The 17299-nt window shown below is 46.7% G+C and overlaps 1 protein-coding gene across 2 annotated transcripts in view; it reads left to right on the top strand.

The window, feature by feature from the left end:
* Positions 1–2521: 2521 nt before the first annotated feature.
* The window catches only part of LOC143438448 (gamma-aminobutyric acid receptor subunit rho-2), a 35293-nt gene continuing 20515 nt past the window's right edge, over positions 2522–17299 (top strand). Inside the window, exons 1-2 of one of the 2 annotated variants that reach the window (XM_076924016.1) lie at positions 2522–2942; positions 11232–11338. In XM_076924016.1, the coding sequence (XP_076780131.1) occupies positions 2755–2942; positions 11232–11338 (295 nt within the window). In that variant the 5' untranslated portion in view covers positions 2522–2754. The remainder of the gene's footprint in view (positions 2943–11231; positions 11339–17299) is intronic. The other variant, XM_076924017.1, reaches the window with a different exon arrangement.

Raw genomic sequence — 17299 nt, 5'->3', positions numbered from 1 at the left:
GCAGGCAGATTTCTGAGTTCAAGGCCTGCCTGGTCTACAGAGTGAGTTCCAGGACAGCCAGAGCTACACAGAGAAACCCTGTCTCGAAAAACCACACATACACACAAATAATCAACCACTTATGTCTAATGTTAAATAACTGGATAAAAACGTTTAAAGTTTATGTAAATTATAAAGGTCTAAAAATAATTTAAATTATAACTACCTAAGGATATAAAAGCCTAAAAAACTATGAGGGTCTAAAAACTGATTTAAGATGTATAAATACAAATTATGCTATTGTTATACTAAGATTTCAAAAATTCAAAAATTTAATACTAATCGATGGAGTTCTGATAAGCTTTGGCCAAGTACTGTTATCAGCTACAAGGTCAAGATTTTAAATTTCTTTTGGTTGTCTTTGAATACAGACTTAAAGATGCTTCTTATCATGCTAAAAACATCTCTGTCTAATCTGTATATATCCAGTCCTCCAGACAGGGGGGAAAAAAAGTAAAACAAAAGAACGTTTATGCGTTTTAACCTAAAGTCATAGCTTTGCTACAACTCAAAGGTGTGAGTCTTTTTCAGACTCACTGGAAAAGTGAGTTTCCTGGACACCTGTTAGCTGTTTTTTCTACAAGCTGGATTTCAGTACAAATTACAGACAATGATAACATAAGCTCCAGGGAGTCGAGAAAGTCAGAAGACCTAGGTCCACCTCTCTTTCACAGGCCATGAAGTCTTCCAGACAAGCACTCCTGTCAACAGCCTAGCTTCCCTGTCTCTTGCCTATTCCCTAGGGGGAAGCTCCAAAGGTAAAAGTCCCCTTTAAGTTCTTTAACTTCCGTATCTGTCTTGGCAGAGTTCCATTTGGCTGGTAGACACCATCCAGAAGACAGGTGCAGACTACAATTGCTCCAAAAGTGAGCTACACTGCCCCAGGTAGTCCCTCAAAACTGGAAAGCCCCAGACTTGCTGAAAACTGATATAAACCAGTCCAGTTGATGTGATTCTTCCTGTCTCTTTAGCCAGGTCAGCAAACCAAATGCTCCTGATAAATCCCCCATTGCCCTAATCCCCTCCCAGCCTCTAGCTAACATCCCAACCTTCCTGAGCTCTCACAGCAGCGTCCTAATTTCATCAGGAAGTGGCTACAGAAGAGGATACATTGCCCTTTATCCGCAACAGAAGGCTGGGCTATTAGATGAAAAGAAAACTCCCTGGCAAAGGGGACAAAATGGTTACCTACAGAATCTATTGGCATACTGAGATTATATGGCCTTAAAATTTTGGTCTTTCTATGCTAACCAAACAGGTATAATTTGTGAATGGGCCAGACATTACAATTTTTGTTTCCCTCTAGATAAAGAATGCCAAAACTTTATCAAGGATTTGACAAAGACACTTAAGATAAAACAGTAAAGATGAGCCCACCTGCCACCATCTTAGACTAAACCTCTGTTTCTCTAGGATTGGACTGTGCCTCACCAGTAACTACAAATGGTTCTGTGCTGCTTGTTACAGAAAACTGCAAGTATGTCTATGTTTCAAAAAGTTGTTATGACCATCTTGCAACCCTACCTTTGTTTCAAGAGGTTATTGTAACCACCTATTGTCATGACGATCTTGGCATGACTGACATGCTATGCTGCTCCCGTAACTCTGCGTATTTGCCTGCCAAATTTCCCATTTGGAAATCTTGCTTCAGTTAACTTTGGCCATGACAGTTTGGGTCGGTGGTGGTCTTGCTCCTTGCATCTGTGGGATTAGTACAGTCTTACATCATCCTCTTTGGCTATTTTGGTTTCCTAACCCAACAGATTCGAATTAGGAATCTTTACAAAATAAGGTGTAACGTATCATTTCTCTGTCCTGATTTTGAGTCTTCCTTCCTCACGTAATTAAAAGTCCAATTTTGTTTCTTTCCACCTGACCTCAGTCCTCAGAACTGTTTCTCCCACTTTAAACTCTTCATTTCCAGTACACAGTAACCAAGCTTTAAGTGATTTTAAAATACAATGTATTGTTCATCAGGTTAAGCATGACCTCATATATCTCTATACTTCTAGTGTGCACAATTCCATTTCAGAGGATAAAAATCCAGCCTAATTGATGATGTTTGACTTGACACACTTCAGGGTCAAAGAGCAAAGTTAATTCAGAGGTCATGATGAGAAAAAGAGGTTACATAATTACGACTTTTCCTTTTTCATGCTATTTTTCAAAATCAAAATGGTTTTTTTTTTTTTTTCTGGAAAAAAAAAGAGGCATGTATTTGAGGTAAAAGCAGTTATCCTCAGTCATAGGTAAAGCATATTCTCTTAGATCAAAGAACTCTCTAGAACCATCAGTGTTTTTTCTTAGCTTTCCCCAAACACATGCAAATCCACTCAGAATCAAGCTGACTTGCTGCTGGATGTGACAGACTGGTTTTATGTAGCCAGAGAGATGGATTAATGATCCCAGCAAAAAGCTGGCATGTTCAAGAGATTTAAAATGTTTTTTTTTTTTTTTTTATATAACAGCCTTAGCCAAAGCTGTTCTAGGGTTCAGAGGAACCCCAGTTTCCCAGGAGTACTGACTCCTTGACTAATGGCCAATCTCTAAGCAGAGGGGAGGACAGAGCCTGGTGTTTGTGTCATGGTCAGGTGTATGGGAGCTGGGGGCTGGGCAGGCATCAGTATTAGTTAGTAGGTTGGGAAACTCAGCTTTGCCAACCATGCCCTTACAGCCTCTCAGAGGAGCACTGATCGGAGGCTGGAGACAGGATTCATGGTTAAGCCAGGGGGCATCTTCCCTGTTGAAGGTCCCTGCACAGCTGCCTGTTGCATCATAGACGTTTGCAGAATGCTTTATTTTATGAGACTCGCTTTGTTCTTATTTTGCCTGATGGCTCTTGTGGAAAGCAGAAAGCCCAGAAGAAAGAGATGGACAGGGAACCTGGAAACATCCAAGCCAAGGTAGGCTTGCTGGGTGAGGAGGGAGGAAGGGTATTTCCAGTAGGTTTCCCCAGAAGAGCTTTAAATGTTCTAATATGATGCCCCAGCTAGAGGAACCTCCACCTTCCCAAAGTGCTGACATTCTGCCATGGCGCTGAGCACAGAGCCGTGCTATAGTGAGTCTTGATGCTGACACTTGTGTACATTAAAATCGTTTTGATAGATGGCTCAGACATGGTGGGTTTAAAAAAAAAATCTCTGTGTTTCTTGATTTTGCTGCTTTGCTTCTGTCAGGTTATATCCCACAGGGAACATGAAGGATTTTAGCCAAGAGTTGTAAGGGAGACTGTATATAAGGACTTAAGGTGAATTATTAACAAAACATGCCATGTTCAAGTATTGCACAGTGGCAGGGTGCTTGCAGAACGTGTGAGGCCCAGAGTTGGAGCCCTAACATGACAGAAATAGACAAAATGTAACTGAGGTGGTCACTTTTAAATTATTTATCAGCAATGAACTGATCATATTAGCAGGCTTTATGTTACTGTTTTGGATTCTAGAAAATTTGTTTGTTACATTCACAACAATACATGTGGAGCAACTGTGAGTGCTGTTACAGACATTTCCAGGAAATACTGATTAGGCCCAGGATTTGCACTGAAAACTGTTGTATTAAAAAAATCTCCACTCCTAGTAAATCTGATTTGGACAGATGTACAGAACTTGATCCCCCAAGCTGAGGCGTAAGGGGTGCTGGGCATGAAGAAGGAATAAACAGACACAAACACTCTGTGTGAAATGGTTTGCACTTGTCCCTTCAATGTTCTGAGAATGAATGCTTTTGAATATAAATAAATAATGTCTTTGTTGATTAGCTTATTTGCAGGACCTTGAGTTTAGATCAGTCATCTTCAAATAGTTCTGGCCATGTACTATTACTGGTAACAGTTTCTGGAAACTGTACATTTAATATCTCTCTCTCTCTCTCTCTCTCTCTCTCTCTCTCTCTCTTCCTCTCTCTCTCTCTCCCTTGCTCTCTTGCTTGCTCTCATTCTCTTTTTTCTAACATATACACATACACATAATGCAGTATTGTAAACAGGCATACTAACTTAAGTGTTGGCTGTTTATTTTCAGAAAGAAACTAACAATAAGAATTATAATCAGCTTCTAGCATTTGAGTGGAGACTGCTACTCCAGATCTCGCTGAGGGTCTGTCCTCAAACTTATCTTGGTAATGTGTCCAGGAGTATAGGCCTGAACTAGAAAGGGCCCCCAGAACCCACCTGGTCCAGTTGCATTTCTGAACTCTGGTTTTGGAAAATGTGATCAGGTGTGGCATGAAAAGGAGGTATAGGGTCAAAGGAGGTTGGGAAACCCTCTTGTGGGCCATTTAAATAGATGTCTTAACAATAAGATTCCAGAATCTTTTTGCTTCAGATGGGCATTGTGAACCTTGAAGAGGGGCTTAGATCACAGTGATTCTTAAAAGCCATAAAGCAAGTGCTGACATGTGGGACGCTCTCCCACTGAGAACATGCTAGAAAACGGCCTAAACAGTTCAATTTACAAATGCATGAGTGTCTCAGGGGTGTGAGCCACTCACACTAAAGGAAAAGCATCACCCCTCAGAGTGGTGTCCACACTTTAGGACCCCACTCAGCAGCCTGGCTGCGGCAACTTCTGCTCATCCTCAAAGACCCAGAGTTTCACTTGATACTATGTAACACTAGGGAAAGCTCAACTCTGACACTTGGAGTGAACACAATCTCTTTAAAACGTGCCCCATGAGGAGTTAATCTGAGATAAGACGAAGACAGCCGAATGGTGTGTACTCACTGAAGCCAAGTGGTGACAGGCTAGGAAGCCCAGCGCAGGGTCTTTCTGGCTCTCACAGAACACGCATGTGGTTCACGGTGCAGATGAGTCTTTTCAGGGGTAAGGGAATGCCAGTCATGTTTCTGACACTTTAGTTTTCAAAATTTCATTATGAAGAAGTTACGTAATCTGACAAGTAGGAAACTATGACCTGACCCCTTTGTTCTCAGCCTTGGGACCCTTCTTAGAAGTATTGATCACACACACACACACACACACACACACACACACACACACACACAGAGCAGCCATGTGGTTCCAGTCACACACACAATGTACACAATCTCCCTCACATAGTCACACACAACACACATGTTACTCTATACCACACGCCTTCTGTTAACCTGACGGCCTTCCTGCATCCTGGGGCAAGCCATTCATACAAAACAGTTATTCTGCCCAGCAGCTGCTTTTTAGACCTGATGCTGGTTTTCTGGTCTTTGGTGGTCCCCTGTGCAGAGCTGCTGCTGGGGGAGTCTGCTCCTTTTATCAAGAGAACTTCCTTGTTCTTCCTGCCTTGCTGCCTCCTACCTCAGCCCACATCCCCACCCCCTTCATTCTTCCTACTTGTTCCTAGGCTGTGGGTCTGTCCTTCCCCATTTCTGAGCCTGGGCTTTCTTTGAGTTCTCCTTTCCCATCAGCCATCTCTCTGGGCCCCATCCTTGGCCATTTCTCTGGTGGTTTTTATCATGGGTCTGTTTTTCTGGACCAAGACCAGCCCCTTCCGCACCCCCTCCCCCAAGTAACTCTTGCCCATGATAAGCAGATTTTTTTCCCCCTAATCTTGCTGACCTCAGTTTCTCCAGTTGAAAAAATAAAGTTTGATGATTGGTGAGGAGTGTCTAAAATTCACAGTTGAGTACCCACACAGAGCAGAGCCGCCTGTGAGACCCAGTGTTAGGATTACTGTTGTTAACAAATAAATCAAGATCCAGAACTCCAACCTGCGCCCATGGACACAGCCGCTCCACAGGGATGGAGAGCACTCCCTCCCTTTTTAGTTTTCTTCTCATAAAAGGCCAGGTTTAAGGTCACCCAAGACTTCTTACCAAGAAGGTGAGGCTCAGAAGTTTGGGGCTTAATGCCCATGCCTGACCAAAGACGAGTAGAGAAACCCCCTCGTGACGAACAGTTCAGGGCCCAGGAGAACTCAGTGACACTTCAGTTATCAAACAACTAGTCCCTTAAAACAAGAAATCCCTGAGCTCCAACGACACCGGACTTAAACCTGCTGTATCTTATCGGAAGACGGAAGACTGCATTCTGTAACTTCCGGCTTGCTAATGTTTCCTTAGATAGCTGTGAAAAGTGTGTTGACAGGAAGGATTTGCATCGGTGAGGCCGAGGGCACAGTTAATGTCTGTGACCAGCTAAGCCCTCTGAGCTCCTCATCCATCCCCTGCAGTTTTTGCGGGGGTGTGGGGGTGTGATGGTATGTTTCTGTTTATGCTGACTATGCTTCGAGGGTCCTGTGGCCCCGGCGCCTGTCCTGGAACAAAGGACTGAGCAGAGATGCAGCTGCAAATGTAAAGACATTTATAAAGACTTCCAGTGAAGAAACTGGGAGCAAAGAGAGACAGCTCAGTAGCTGTGTTGGTTGGGTTTTGTCAACTTGACACAGCTGGAGTTGTGTAGGAAGAGAGAACACCGATTGGGTCAATACTCCATCAGATTGGCCTGTGGGCAAGTCTGAGAGCGTTTCCTTGATTGACAATTGATGTGAGAGGGTTCAGCCCATTGTGGGCAGTGCCACTTCTGGGCAGATGGTCCCGGGTATAAGAAAGCGGGCTGAACAAGTCAGTCAGCAAGTAGCACTGCTCCATCAGCTTCTCCCTCCGGGGTCCTGCTTGAGTTCATCCCTGGCTTCCCTTTGTGATGAACTCTATGCTGTAAGATGAAATAACCCCTTCCTTCTTAAGTTGCTTTTGGCCACAGTGTTTCTCACAGCAACAGAGATAGGGTCTCATCATGTAGCTCTGGCTGTCCTGGAAGCTCACTATGTAGACTAAGCTGGTCTTGAACTCACAGAGATCCACCTACCCCTGCCTCCCAAGTGCTGAGATTAAACGTGTGCGGCACCACTTCTGGTTTCATTAGCATCTCAAATCTTCACTCAGAGGTGTGTCTTTTAGTCTTAATATACTGTATGGTGCTGCTATGCCTATGCCAGCTTTAGTGTGTGTGTGTGTGTGTGTGTGTGTGTGTGTGTGTGTGTGTGTGTGTGTGTGTGTTGGGGTGGGGCATGGTGGTGGTGGTGGTAGTATCCTGTCTGTTCTTTCACATGGTAAGCATCCAGGCTTTCCTTAAGATCTGGCCTCTCCTGTTTGCTCATGTCTTAGCTGCCCGACTCTTCTGTTCTGCCTCAACTCCTCACACTGTCTCTGTCTGCAGGACCAGGCCTGATCCCAGACTCCTGGGACTGTGGAAGTCCCTCAGGGACCCCTGGACATGACTGCCCATGCCCAAGAAGACCAGACTGGGCCCAAGTCCTGTATCTAGCTCTATTACAGGAAAAGCCGAGTGGGCTTTTCTTCTTGCCGTGTTCTTCTATGATGGGCTTGTCTAAAGGTGAATCTGGTTACGGCATCCTTCCTGTGTGCTCAGTACCATTTCGTGCTTTTCCATTGCTCTTCAACAGGCAGACTTCTTCCTGTGATCGTTAAGGCTCTGCTTGGCCTGGGGCTTGCACATTCCTGCAATAAGCAAAATGCATAGTCCCATCCAGGGGCTTGACCTTCTTCTTTCTCATCAGTCTGTGTAACTGAGGATGTGGGTCCCATATCAAGTGCCTCTATGGTACCCATCTGGGGGTGTGGAGTTTAGCTGTTGGACACAGAGGCTTAGAGCAGAGAGATGATGATGGTCCAATATGCTGTGGCAACCACCAGCATGGGGGAGCGTGGGGGAGCGTGGGGGAGCGTGGGGGAGCGTGGGGGAGCGTGGGGGAGCGTGGGGGAGCGTGGGGGAGCGTGGGGGAGCGTGGGGGAGCGTGGGGGAGCGTGGGGGAGCATGGGGGAAGAGGCTAGCTGGGACATGAGCTTAGTGACACTGGAAGGGAGGATGGGGAGGGGTGGAGGGCAGCAGCACAAGGGGACAGACTGAGCAGGCATCAGAACCCCTGAGTGTTGTATTTTGAAAGACCACAGGGCCCCTTCTGAAGCCCTCCCTGCTTTGGCAGTCCTGTGGCTGGACACTGCTTCTGTTAGTGGAGAAGGCAGCTGTACATGGAGCCCAGCTCTTAGGAGAATTTTGTTTGTTTGTTTGTTTGGGGTGAAGAAAAAATTGAGGCTAAGAGGACTTGGGGTGGGGACAGCAAAATTACTTTACATGGTACTGTTTGGGCATTTACCCAAACCCTTAGAATGGCTAACACCAGAGTGAGCTCTGGGGTCAACATGCACTCTGGTAGTAACAATGGGCCAGGGCGGGTCATCAGTTGTCAGAAAGGTCCTGCTGTGGGAAGGGATGCAGCTGTGTGCTTTTGGTTCAGAGCGGGAGAAATTGGAGTCCAGTTTAATTGCACATGGGAATGAGCCATGACGGGGTGGGGGGGTGGGGGGGTGGGAATGGGGGTAGCTGGGGACTGGCAGCAGTGGTTGAGGGAAGATTACCCAGGCTCTGTGTCAAGGAAGGTTAGATACCTCTGTGAGTTCCACCACCTCAGAACCTTACAGGAGAAGAAAACATAGACAGAAGACTTGGTGGTGGGTCAGCTGGAACCAGCTGGACTAAACCAGGTTAGCAGCTGCCGAGTCCAAGGTGTCCCATGTCCCTGGTACTTTGCTTGCTGTACCTGTGCTTCTTGGCTCAGTCTGCCCTTTGCTCTTTGCTTCCGGGTTTCAGAAGACACCCCCATGGCCCCTCTCAGTAGTTTCCCTGCCTCTTATTCTTTACCCTGCTTGTAACTTTACAGCACTCAGTACTCCCTAAAATGACATCATTTACCCATCCACTTACTTGTCATCTCCACAGCTAGGTCACAAGCTCGGGAGGCTGCGAGCAATGCTCTCCCACGCTGTGAGCACGGTAGGCAGAGTAGTTGCTCCCAGAAATATGTCAAGCAAGTGAACATGATTCCTGGCACTGGGCACTACCAAATGGCTGTCCATATGGATGCTGCCATCCCCAGTTGAAGGGGGGAGAACCAGGTGGAGTTGGAACCCTCACTGGAAGTGAGGAAACGAATGGGAGGTTTGGAGCTGTGAAATGGAGAGAGGCAGCCCCAAACAGGCCCTAACCTGGAGGCTCAAAGGAACCTGTGTGGGTCAGGGGCCTTGCCAACCCTTAAACCGGCACCAGGCTAATAGTAAAATATTCTGTGATCACGAAAGCATTATCTATACTGTCCAAGACAGTAGCCACAAGCCACGAGTTGTTCTTGAGCACTTATACATGGCTAGGATGAGAGAGAAACTGAATATTAATTGCATTGAATTCCATGTAAGATATAAAAGGCTACCCCTTTCTTTCTTTCTTTCTTTCTTTCTTTCTTTCTTTCTTTCTTTTCTTTTCCTTTCCTTTCTTTTTTTTTTTTTTTTGTTTTTTTGTTTTTTGTTTTTTGTTTTTTGTTTTTTGTTTTTTGTTTTTCGAGACAGGGTTTCTCTGTGTAGCTCTGGCTGTCCTGGAACTCACTCTGTAGACCAGGCTGGCCTCAAACTCAGAAATCTGCCTGCCTCTGCCTCTCAAGTGCTGGGATTAAAGGCGTGCGCCACCACTGCCCGGCAGGCTACCCATTTCTAATGGCTACTTCGTGAATGTGTACAGCTTTGATGTCCCACTGCATTGTACTGTCTGCGCAAGGCTGGCCGAAGATGAATGTTAAGACAGGTGTCTCCGAGGTCCACCTGGCACCTCTCTCCTATGGCTTCAACAGGAAACACTGTTCTTTCTAAAGCCTAGTGGGTGGGGCAGGAGCATGAGGGTGAATGAGAGGACAGAAAAGGAGTACTCAGTACCCGTTAGCTCTACAGCACCCAGAATGCAGCACACAACAGCTCGCAGGGCCCGAGAAAACCTGCTGCCTTTCATGTGTCGGTCACCTCACCTCTTACATTACACGGTTAGCACTGACTTGCAACTGGGAACCTCTGGAAATCGCCAAAAAGCAGGGCCAGAGTAAAGTCCTTCTGGTTTCCAAGTCCCACTCACACAGCACTCACTGGGGCTTTGGAGAGTCCCACACTTCTGCCTCCTCAGAATCACCCAGCCCCACAGCAGCAGCGTGACAGCCCCCTGGTGAGTACCGTGTGGTTAAGTCTGTACCGTGTGGTTAAGTCTGCGAGCCACTGACAGAAAGTGATAGTTTGCAATCACTGATGTGTCACAGGATCTTCATATGTCATGTTGGAGCCATGGTCCACAGTGTGGCTGTGTGGGAATTAGTGAGAGTCCCTTCCAGAGGTGGATTTAAGTGATCTGGGTTGTGCCCAAGCATCAGGGTTTTTTAAAAAAAAGTTCCCAGGTAATGAACCGTAACACACAGTTAAAGCCAAGAATCATCTGGTTTAAAGACAATGTTGTCCAAGCATGTTAGAATCAATTTGAGTTCCTTCTAGAAGCTGACTGGTGTATGCTTCATATTGCTCTCACTTCCTGGGTGTCGAGTGTGTGCTGGGCATCGTGCTTGGCACAGACACACAGGGATGAGCTCAGATCCCACCTTTCCGGTTGCCTGAGGAATAAAAATGGTATAGCCTAGATGCCCCACACAGACTAACCATCCTTCCTGCCACAGAATAACCCACCAGTAGACAAATGCTTTACAGTCTTCTGGGTCTGACTGCTCACGGGGAAAAATTAATCTGCAGAGAGTATAAGACAATGAAGAGACCGAGCTAGATGAGGGATGGACAGATCTGTCCCCTGGACTGACGGAAGCCACTGCGGCTCCAGCTGGGGGAAGCAGTGTTTAGAGCTTTGAGTATGCTTAGATCATAGCATGTTTATTACAAACCATATTGTGACTCATGAGTCTCACCATGCAGTCCTGACGTACGTAGACCACGCTGCTTGTCCTCACAGAGGTCCACCTGCTTCTGCCTCCAGAGTACTGGGATTAAAGGTGTGGGTCACCAAACTATACTGCTCAGCTTTAGGGATTTTTTTTTTTTTTTTTAAGAAAAAACATCATAATCTTCACCATCCCTTAGCTTAACCATTTTCATCCACTCACAACTCACCAAAGACCGTGGCAGCTACAAAAACGTCCTCAGGGGATGATATCTGCTCCCAGAAATGTTCTGGAAGGACCTGTCCTCGGGTGAACATCCTTGTGAGGGTATGGGTGGTGTGGAGATTTAGCTTTCTGCCTCCTGTGTGTAGAAGAATAAGGAAGAAATGCTGGACAGGTGGACCCTGCAGGGAGTATTCCGTCCGGGTGCTCTCTCCTGGCTCCTTAGCGGGCCATGGAAACCCATTTCTGTTTCTTTGCAGTCACCTGTATAAAAAGAATCCTGATGTGACCAAGGTCCGGACGGGAAAACCTCGGCCTCTGCTCAGGGTAGAGGACCATGACTTCTCCATGAGGCCAGCCTTTGGAGGTAAGAGGGCGTCCTCCCCTTATTGTTGGGTCCCAGGCTGTGACTCATCTGTCCCCAGTGCTGCTGCACTGAGGGGCAGCCTGTGCCATGCTCTTAGCCACAGTTCCCCCTCCCCGCAGTGAGCTAAGCTAAGGAGAGGCAGTTGACGGAAAGAGGTTGTAGGTGTCTCAGCTGTTTGCCTTGACTAAGGAGACCAGGGTAACTGTCTTTTGAAAAAATAAAAAGACAAAACAAATAGAATCTAGGCCATTACATGGCCACCTGGGGCTTCTGGTGATGGAGCTATCATAGTCCAAGGCAGCGGTCATTTTGCTCATGACGAGGTCCTTCACATGCATTTCACCATCAGCTTTCCCCTTTGGGGATCAGGAAGGGGACCCCTCACTGGAACCTGCATTTCAGTTCGGTTGGGCTGCTGTAACATAGTACCACAGACATGGTGGCTCAGAAACCGTATGCATCTGTTTCTCACAGCTCCCGAGGTCAGGAGTACACAGATTCTGGGTCTGGAGAGGGCTCGCCTTTTGGCTCATCCGAGACAGTTGCTCCTCAACTTTATGTCATCAGAAATGCCAATGACCAGACACAGAAAAGTACACATGTGTTTGTGCCGTGATGTGCATGTGCAGGTCAGAGGAAACTTGCAGGAGACAATTGCCTCCCTCTACCTTGTGGGTCCCAGGGATTGAACTCAGGTCATCAGGCTTGGTGGCAGGCACCTTTACTCACTGAACTATCTAAGTCACCCAGGAATTGAGCGTGTGTGTGTGTGTGTGTGTGTGTGTGTGTGTGTGTGCGCGCGCGCGCACGCACGTGTGTGCATGTGTGTATGTATATAACATGTATATAACATGTACTTAGTGCACACTTGCCATGGCACAGTGTGGAGGTCGGAGGACAACTTTTAGGATTCAGTTCTCTCCATCCACACTATGGGGGTGCCAGGGATGAAATTCAGATTGTCAGCCTTAGTGGCCAGAGTTTTCCCTGGCAGAGCTGTTTCCCGGGATGGGGCTGAATCTGTAAGTTGTACTTTATTCAGAAAGCAGCAGCTTCTAGATGGGGAAAGTTGGGGTCTTTCTGAGACTTCTTTTATAAAAGACGCTCATCCAAGAGCGGCTTCCATGCCTGAGAGCTAATTATGCATTCCCTCATAGCATCACCTGGGTGGTTATCGGCGTCCAACAGTCTCATTTTGTGGGGTGTAAGCATCCAGGCCATGGCAGCTGGGAAAGCATGTCTGATAAGAAATGAGAACAACAGAAGACACAGACATTCTCAGATAACCCTAACTACAGGCACTCGAAGGAACTGAGGCCCAGAGCATTTTAGAGAGCAGCTTGGCCAGGACAGCCCAGGCAGGGTACTTATTTTCTCCTTTTCTCTGCCCTCTAACAACCTTTAGCACCCCCGCCCTACCCAACCCCATTTTCCTGGGGCAGGGATGACCTTCAGGCCATGCACATTTCCCCTGAGGCATCAGTAAGCTGTAGAATATCCTCAGGCAAGCCACCAGTCTTTTCTGAGCCTCTGTTTGCTCCTTTATAAAATGGGAACAGCAATCAATTTCTGGAGCTCTGTCCAGACTGACAGAGATAATATATGCAAAGCCCTTGACATGTGCTCATTCACGTCCTCACAGAAGGTCCAGCTGTCAGGCCTTCCTCCTGGGTGACTGTCGGAGGATTTAGAAATTCATTTATCTTACAGGCTTTTGCATTTTAAAAGGCAATGTATTTAACACGGAATCCGGATGGGTCATCAGGCTTGTGTGGCAAGTACTTATCTGCTAAGCTTCCTCGCCAGCCGCATGGCTTATTTTAGATTCACATAGTACATATGTCTGCTAGGGGTATAAGATGGAGGAAACTGGACAGGCCATTACAAACAATTCAGCTGTGTTAGTTGGGCCAGTGATCCATTCCAGGAGAGAGACTGAGTCAGCCGCCTCAGAGGACAGAAGTCGTGGGTGTCTGCTGAGGAAGAAAGGGCCTCAACGTTTTGAAAGGAGAATCAGGAAATTGTGTCATGGAGACAGGAAGAGGCTAACTGGAAAAGAAAGGAACCGAGAGAGCATCTCAGCAGTCAGGAGGGCTGCAGGGGTGCACAGGCTGAGTGTCGTCAGCAACAAAAGGAAGTAGCTACCACAGCACAGACACGCACGTCGTCTGAGGTTTCTGCTTAAGAAGCCCAGTGGCTGCTGGGGGTTGGACTCAGGTCCTTCGGAAGGGAAATACATGCTGCTAACTACTGAGCCATCTCTCCAGTCCCTGGAACTTTCTCTACTGCCTGTATTTGGAATTAATTAGGCCTTCTAGTCTTCAATTGCATCTGTGGGTGCGTCTCACATCAGTCTGTGTGCTACATCTCCTTTCCCTGGTTCTAAGCTCCTAGAGAAAGGAAATTCATCAGCCAGCCCCACAACCTGACTGCTCTGCTCTGGGCTTGTAGCAGATGCTGTCAGGGTGAAATGTTGAGTTTACTGGTCAGTCAGTGAAGCTCTGTGGGCCTGGGACGCGCGGCATACCTTCGAGGACTTATTCAAGCTGCAGTGATAGCTATTCTTCTCTCTTGTTTTCTCTCCCTTCCTCTTCCTCCCCCCTCCTCCCCTCTTCTTCTACCTCCCCTCTTCTTCCTCTTCCTCCTCTGTCTCTGTCTCTCTGTCTCTCTCTCTCTGTTTCTCTCTCTCTGTTTCTCTCTCTCTCTCTCTCTCTCTCTCTCTCTCTCTCTCTCTCTCTCTCTTTCTCTCTCTCTCTCTCTCAGCTGGGACTGAAACCAGGTTCTCCACATGCTAACCACATGTTCTACTACAAAGTAATATTCTCAGCCATGGTTTATTTCTTTAACAAACTGTCAAGTTAAGACAACCAGCAAGGAATTGTTATTACAGTTCTGTTTTTCATTGTAACTAACTAACTTTGTTCGTTTGAGAAAATGTCATCATAAAAAGAGGCTGTGTGAAGGAGCCTGTAGAATTCTTTGCCTTCAGACCATCAGTGATTTCCTTATTCATTTTGTTGTGGCAGTTTCTTGACAGGTAATGCAGGACCCCACAGACACTCTCTTTTCATTTTCATGGTAACTAGGAGCACACTGTACTAACAAGGCTTGGACGGAGCCCCAAAGCATTTTGCTACTGGGCCTTCCCACTATGTTCTGTGTATGATGGTCTCAACCCTGTTTCTGCCCACTCCACTGGGGAAAGCACAACCTACCATGGCCCAAGTGATGAGCCAGGAACCTTGTTGGAATCCAGGCACCGTAGGCAGTACTAGTGCAGCAGAGGTCTACTCTGGATACATGACAGATAATTGGGAACCAGATTTTCAGTGTGGTCCCTCAGTAATCAAACCACCAGTGTCAGAGATTGGGAGACAGTTCTTCCTCTAGCGTGGATTAAGCCATCTGTAGGTCTGCCCCTCTGCTCAGTTAGTGCTGAAGGTGATGTCAGGAGGAGTAAGGTGCAGGCTGTCCTCCAGGCAAGTGATCCCTGCCACAGTGACCGTGGCATGCTAACTGTAACTGCTTGTGAGGACAGCCTGCTGCTCTATATCTACCTCTTGAAAAGGCCAATGACTTGAGAGTGAACTGTTGACACACACACACACACACACACACACACACACACACACACACACACACACACGATGTATTGGGAAAACTAACAACAGCTGAGAGGCCACTGCCAAAGATGACTGTCTTGGGGTGTCAGCTGTGTGCACAGGCTTTATATGAAGGGGCAGAGGCGGAGGGGGTCATGGGCAGGACTGGGAGACTCCTAGGTGATACTACAGTGGCCTAGAGGGGGAATTTTGCCTTGGTGACTTTTATCTAGGCATGGAGGGGTGGAAAGAGGTTTAGGTGGGTTTAGGTCAAGCCAACCTGACCCATGGGTTGAAGCGGCAAAGGGACAGACACAGTATAGAGGCAGAGATCTAGCCTCCCAGTCTGTTCTCACCACACAGCAGGCGCGTTTGACAGGCCTAATGCAGGAATCGCTGCTTTCTGTAAAACAGCCCAGTCTCTGAAAAGTAATGAAGTTACCACCATAACCCTCAGACTCAAGGCCTTGTCAGCAAAGCTCGTGGGAAACCAGTAGTAGACTGGCAACTTGGTAACCTCCAGAATCTATGCTTTTAAAACACGACTAAAAGCAGGACAATCTAGGTAGTTAATTCTGGCTTTTTCTTAATTCTAGCTCTGTGTGTAGGACCCTTCACAGGCTTTGTATAGACTACCAAAATTAAAGTACCTACCTAGTAGGCAGATGAGAAAGCTGAACCTCAGAGAAATATGTGTGCCCAAGGCCACACTGAAGCTAACGATGGAAACAAAACTCAGACCCAGATAGTATGATAATGCAGTTGTTTTAAAGTTTGAGATCACATAATTTTTCAAAAATCTGTTTCCCAGAATAAGAATAATTCAGTTTCTCCATCTGTATCATATAAACATTCGAGTGTACATGCATTTGTGTGCATGTGCAAATACACAAAACCCTGCACCTTTCCCCAGAGGCTCCTCCAGGATGTCTCCTACCTATCTACTTCACCCAGATGATGACATGGCCAGGCACAGACATAAGCTGTCAGCATCTTGCAGGTGATATGAAGGATAACTAAGGAGGTGAGAGGAGATGCAAGGCCAGAGGGGAGAGAGAGAGAGAGAGAGAGAGAGAGAGAGAGAGAGAGAGAGAGAGAGAGAAAGAGAGCTATCAACTCTTTCTGGAGCTCGTTAGATCATAAAACCCCCAAAGGGGCATGGTCACCTCCATGGGATTGTCTTACACTCTCTGGTTTGGGTTATTCTTACAGCAATATCCTCATCCTATTGAAGAACTGGTTGAGGAGGTTACGAGTGACTTATTCAGACTGCTTCCCTAGTCTACACAAACCCAAGAATGACCTCATTCTTGCCCATCTGTAGAGCCACAAAGCCTGCAGCGTGCCCCTTCCTCCTTGTCCATCGCTTCAGGGAAACCACATGATGCTGGCGTTATACTGACCATCCATCTCTCTGAGGTGTATGTGTTGGGGTAGGGACTGGAGGAAGTCAGATGCTTTCTCGAGTGTAATCAGGTATCTGGCGGCACTAACATGTCTGGTAGGTTTAACTTATTCTCAGACACTACGATGGCTAATCTTAGCTGTCAACCTGATTACATCTGGAATCAATGAATACTCAAGCAGCTGGACATTATTCTTTATTGGAAGGATTATTCTTTATTGGATTATTTGAGATGGGAGACCCACCCTGAATGTGGGTTTACACCTTATGGTGGCACACATATAAAAACACGGAAGAAGGAAGCTTTTGCTTCCTGCCTGCTTTGTCTCACACTTGCCAGCAAGTCCATCTATCCTGAAGCGGAGGCATGCTTTGCTGGTATTAGAACTTCAGGATTCCAGTATAGACTGAAGACTGACTGAGGCATCCAGCCTCACAGACTGAACAACTCCCAGATTCTTGGCCTTTTCTTCAGGAGACGGCTGTTGTTGGACTAGCTGGATCATAACTTGCAAGCCACTCTAATAAATCCCCTCTTGAAATGTATAGATTCATTCTATCAGTTCTGCTTCTCTAGAGGACCCGGACTCATACAGATTGTGGTACCAGGAATGGAGTTCTACTGTGACAGGCCTGACCATCATGCTTTTTGGAGACCTTGGTCTAGGAAAGTGGTTGACTGCTGTAAGCATGGTTAAGGGGACACGCTAGCAGGAGCTTCGAATACAGCAATGCTGAAAGCAATGTGAACTATAGAGGCTCAGCTCAAGGAGTTTCAGGTGGGAGCATATTAGCAACTGGCTGGAGACCATTCTTGTCATATTTTGACAATGAATATGGCTGCTTTTTTGCCCTGGTCCTAAAAATTTGCCTGAAAATTGAAAAAAAGTAATGGACTAATTTCCTCGGCAGAGATTTCAAGACAGCCTAATCTGGCACTGTTTTATACAGGTC

Source organism: Arvicanthis niloticus, chromosome 25 (genome assembly GCF_011762505.2).
Source record: "Arvicanthis niloticus isolate mArvNil1 chromosome 25, mArvNil1.pat.X, whole genome shotgun sequence".
NCBI classification, from domain to species: domain Eukaryota; kingdom Metazoa; phylum Chordata; class Mammalia; order Rodentia; family Muridae; genus Arvicanthis; species Arvicanthis niloticus.
Note: the sequence above shows the minus strand (reverse complement) of the source record. Positions and strands in the feature narration are given on the sequence as shown.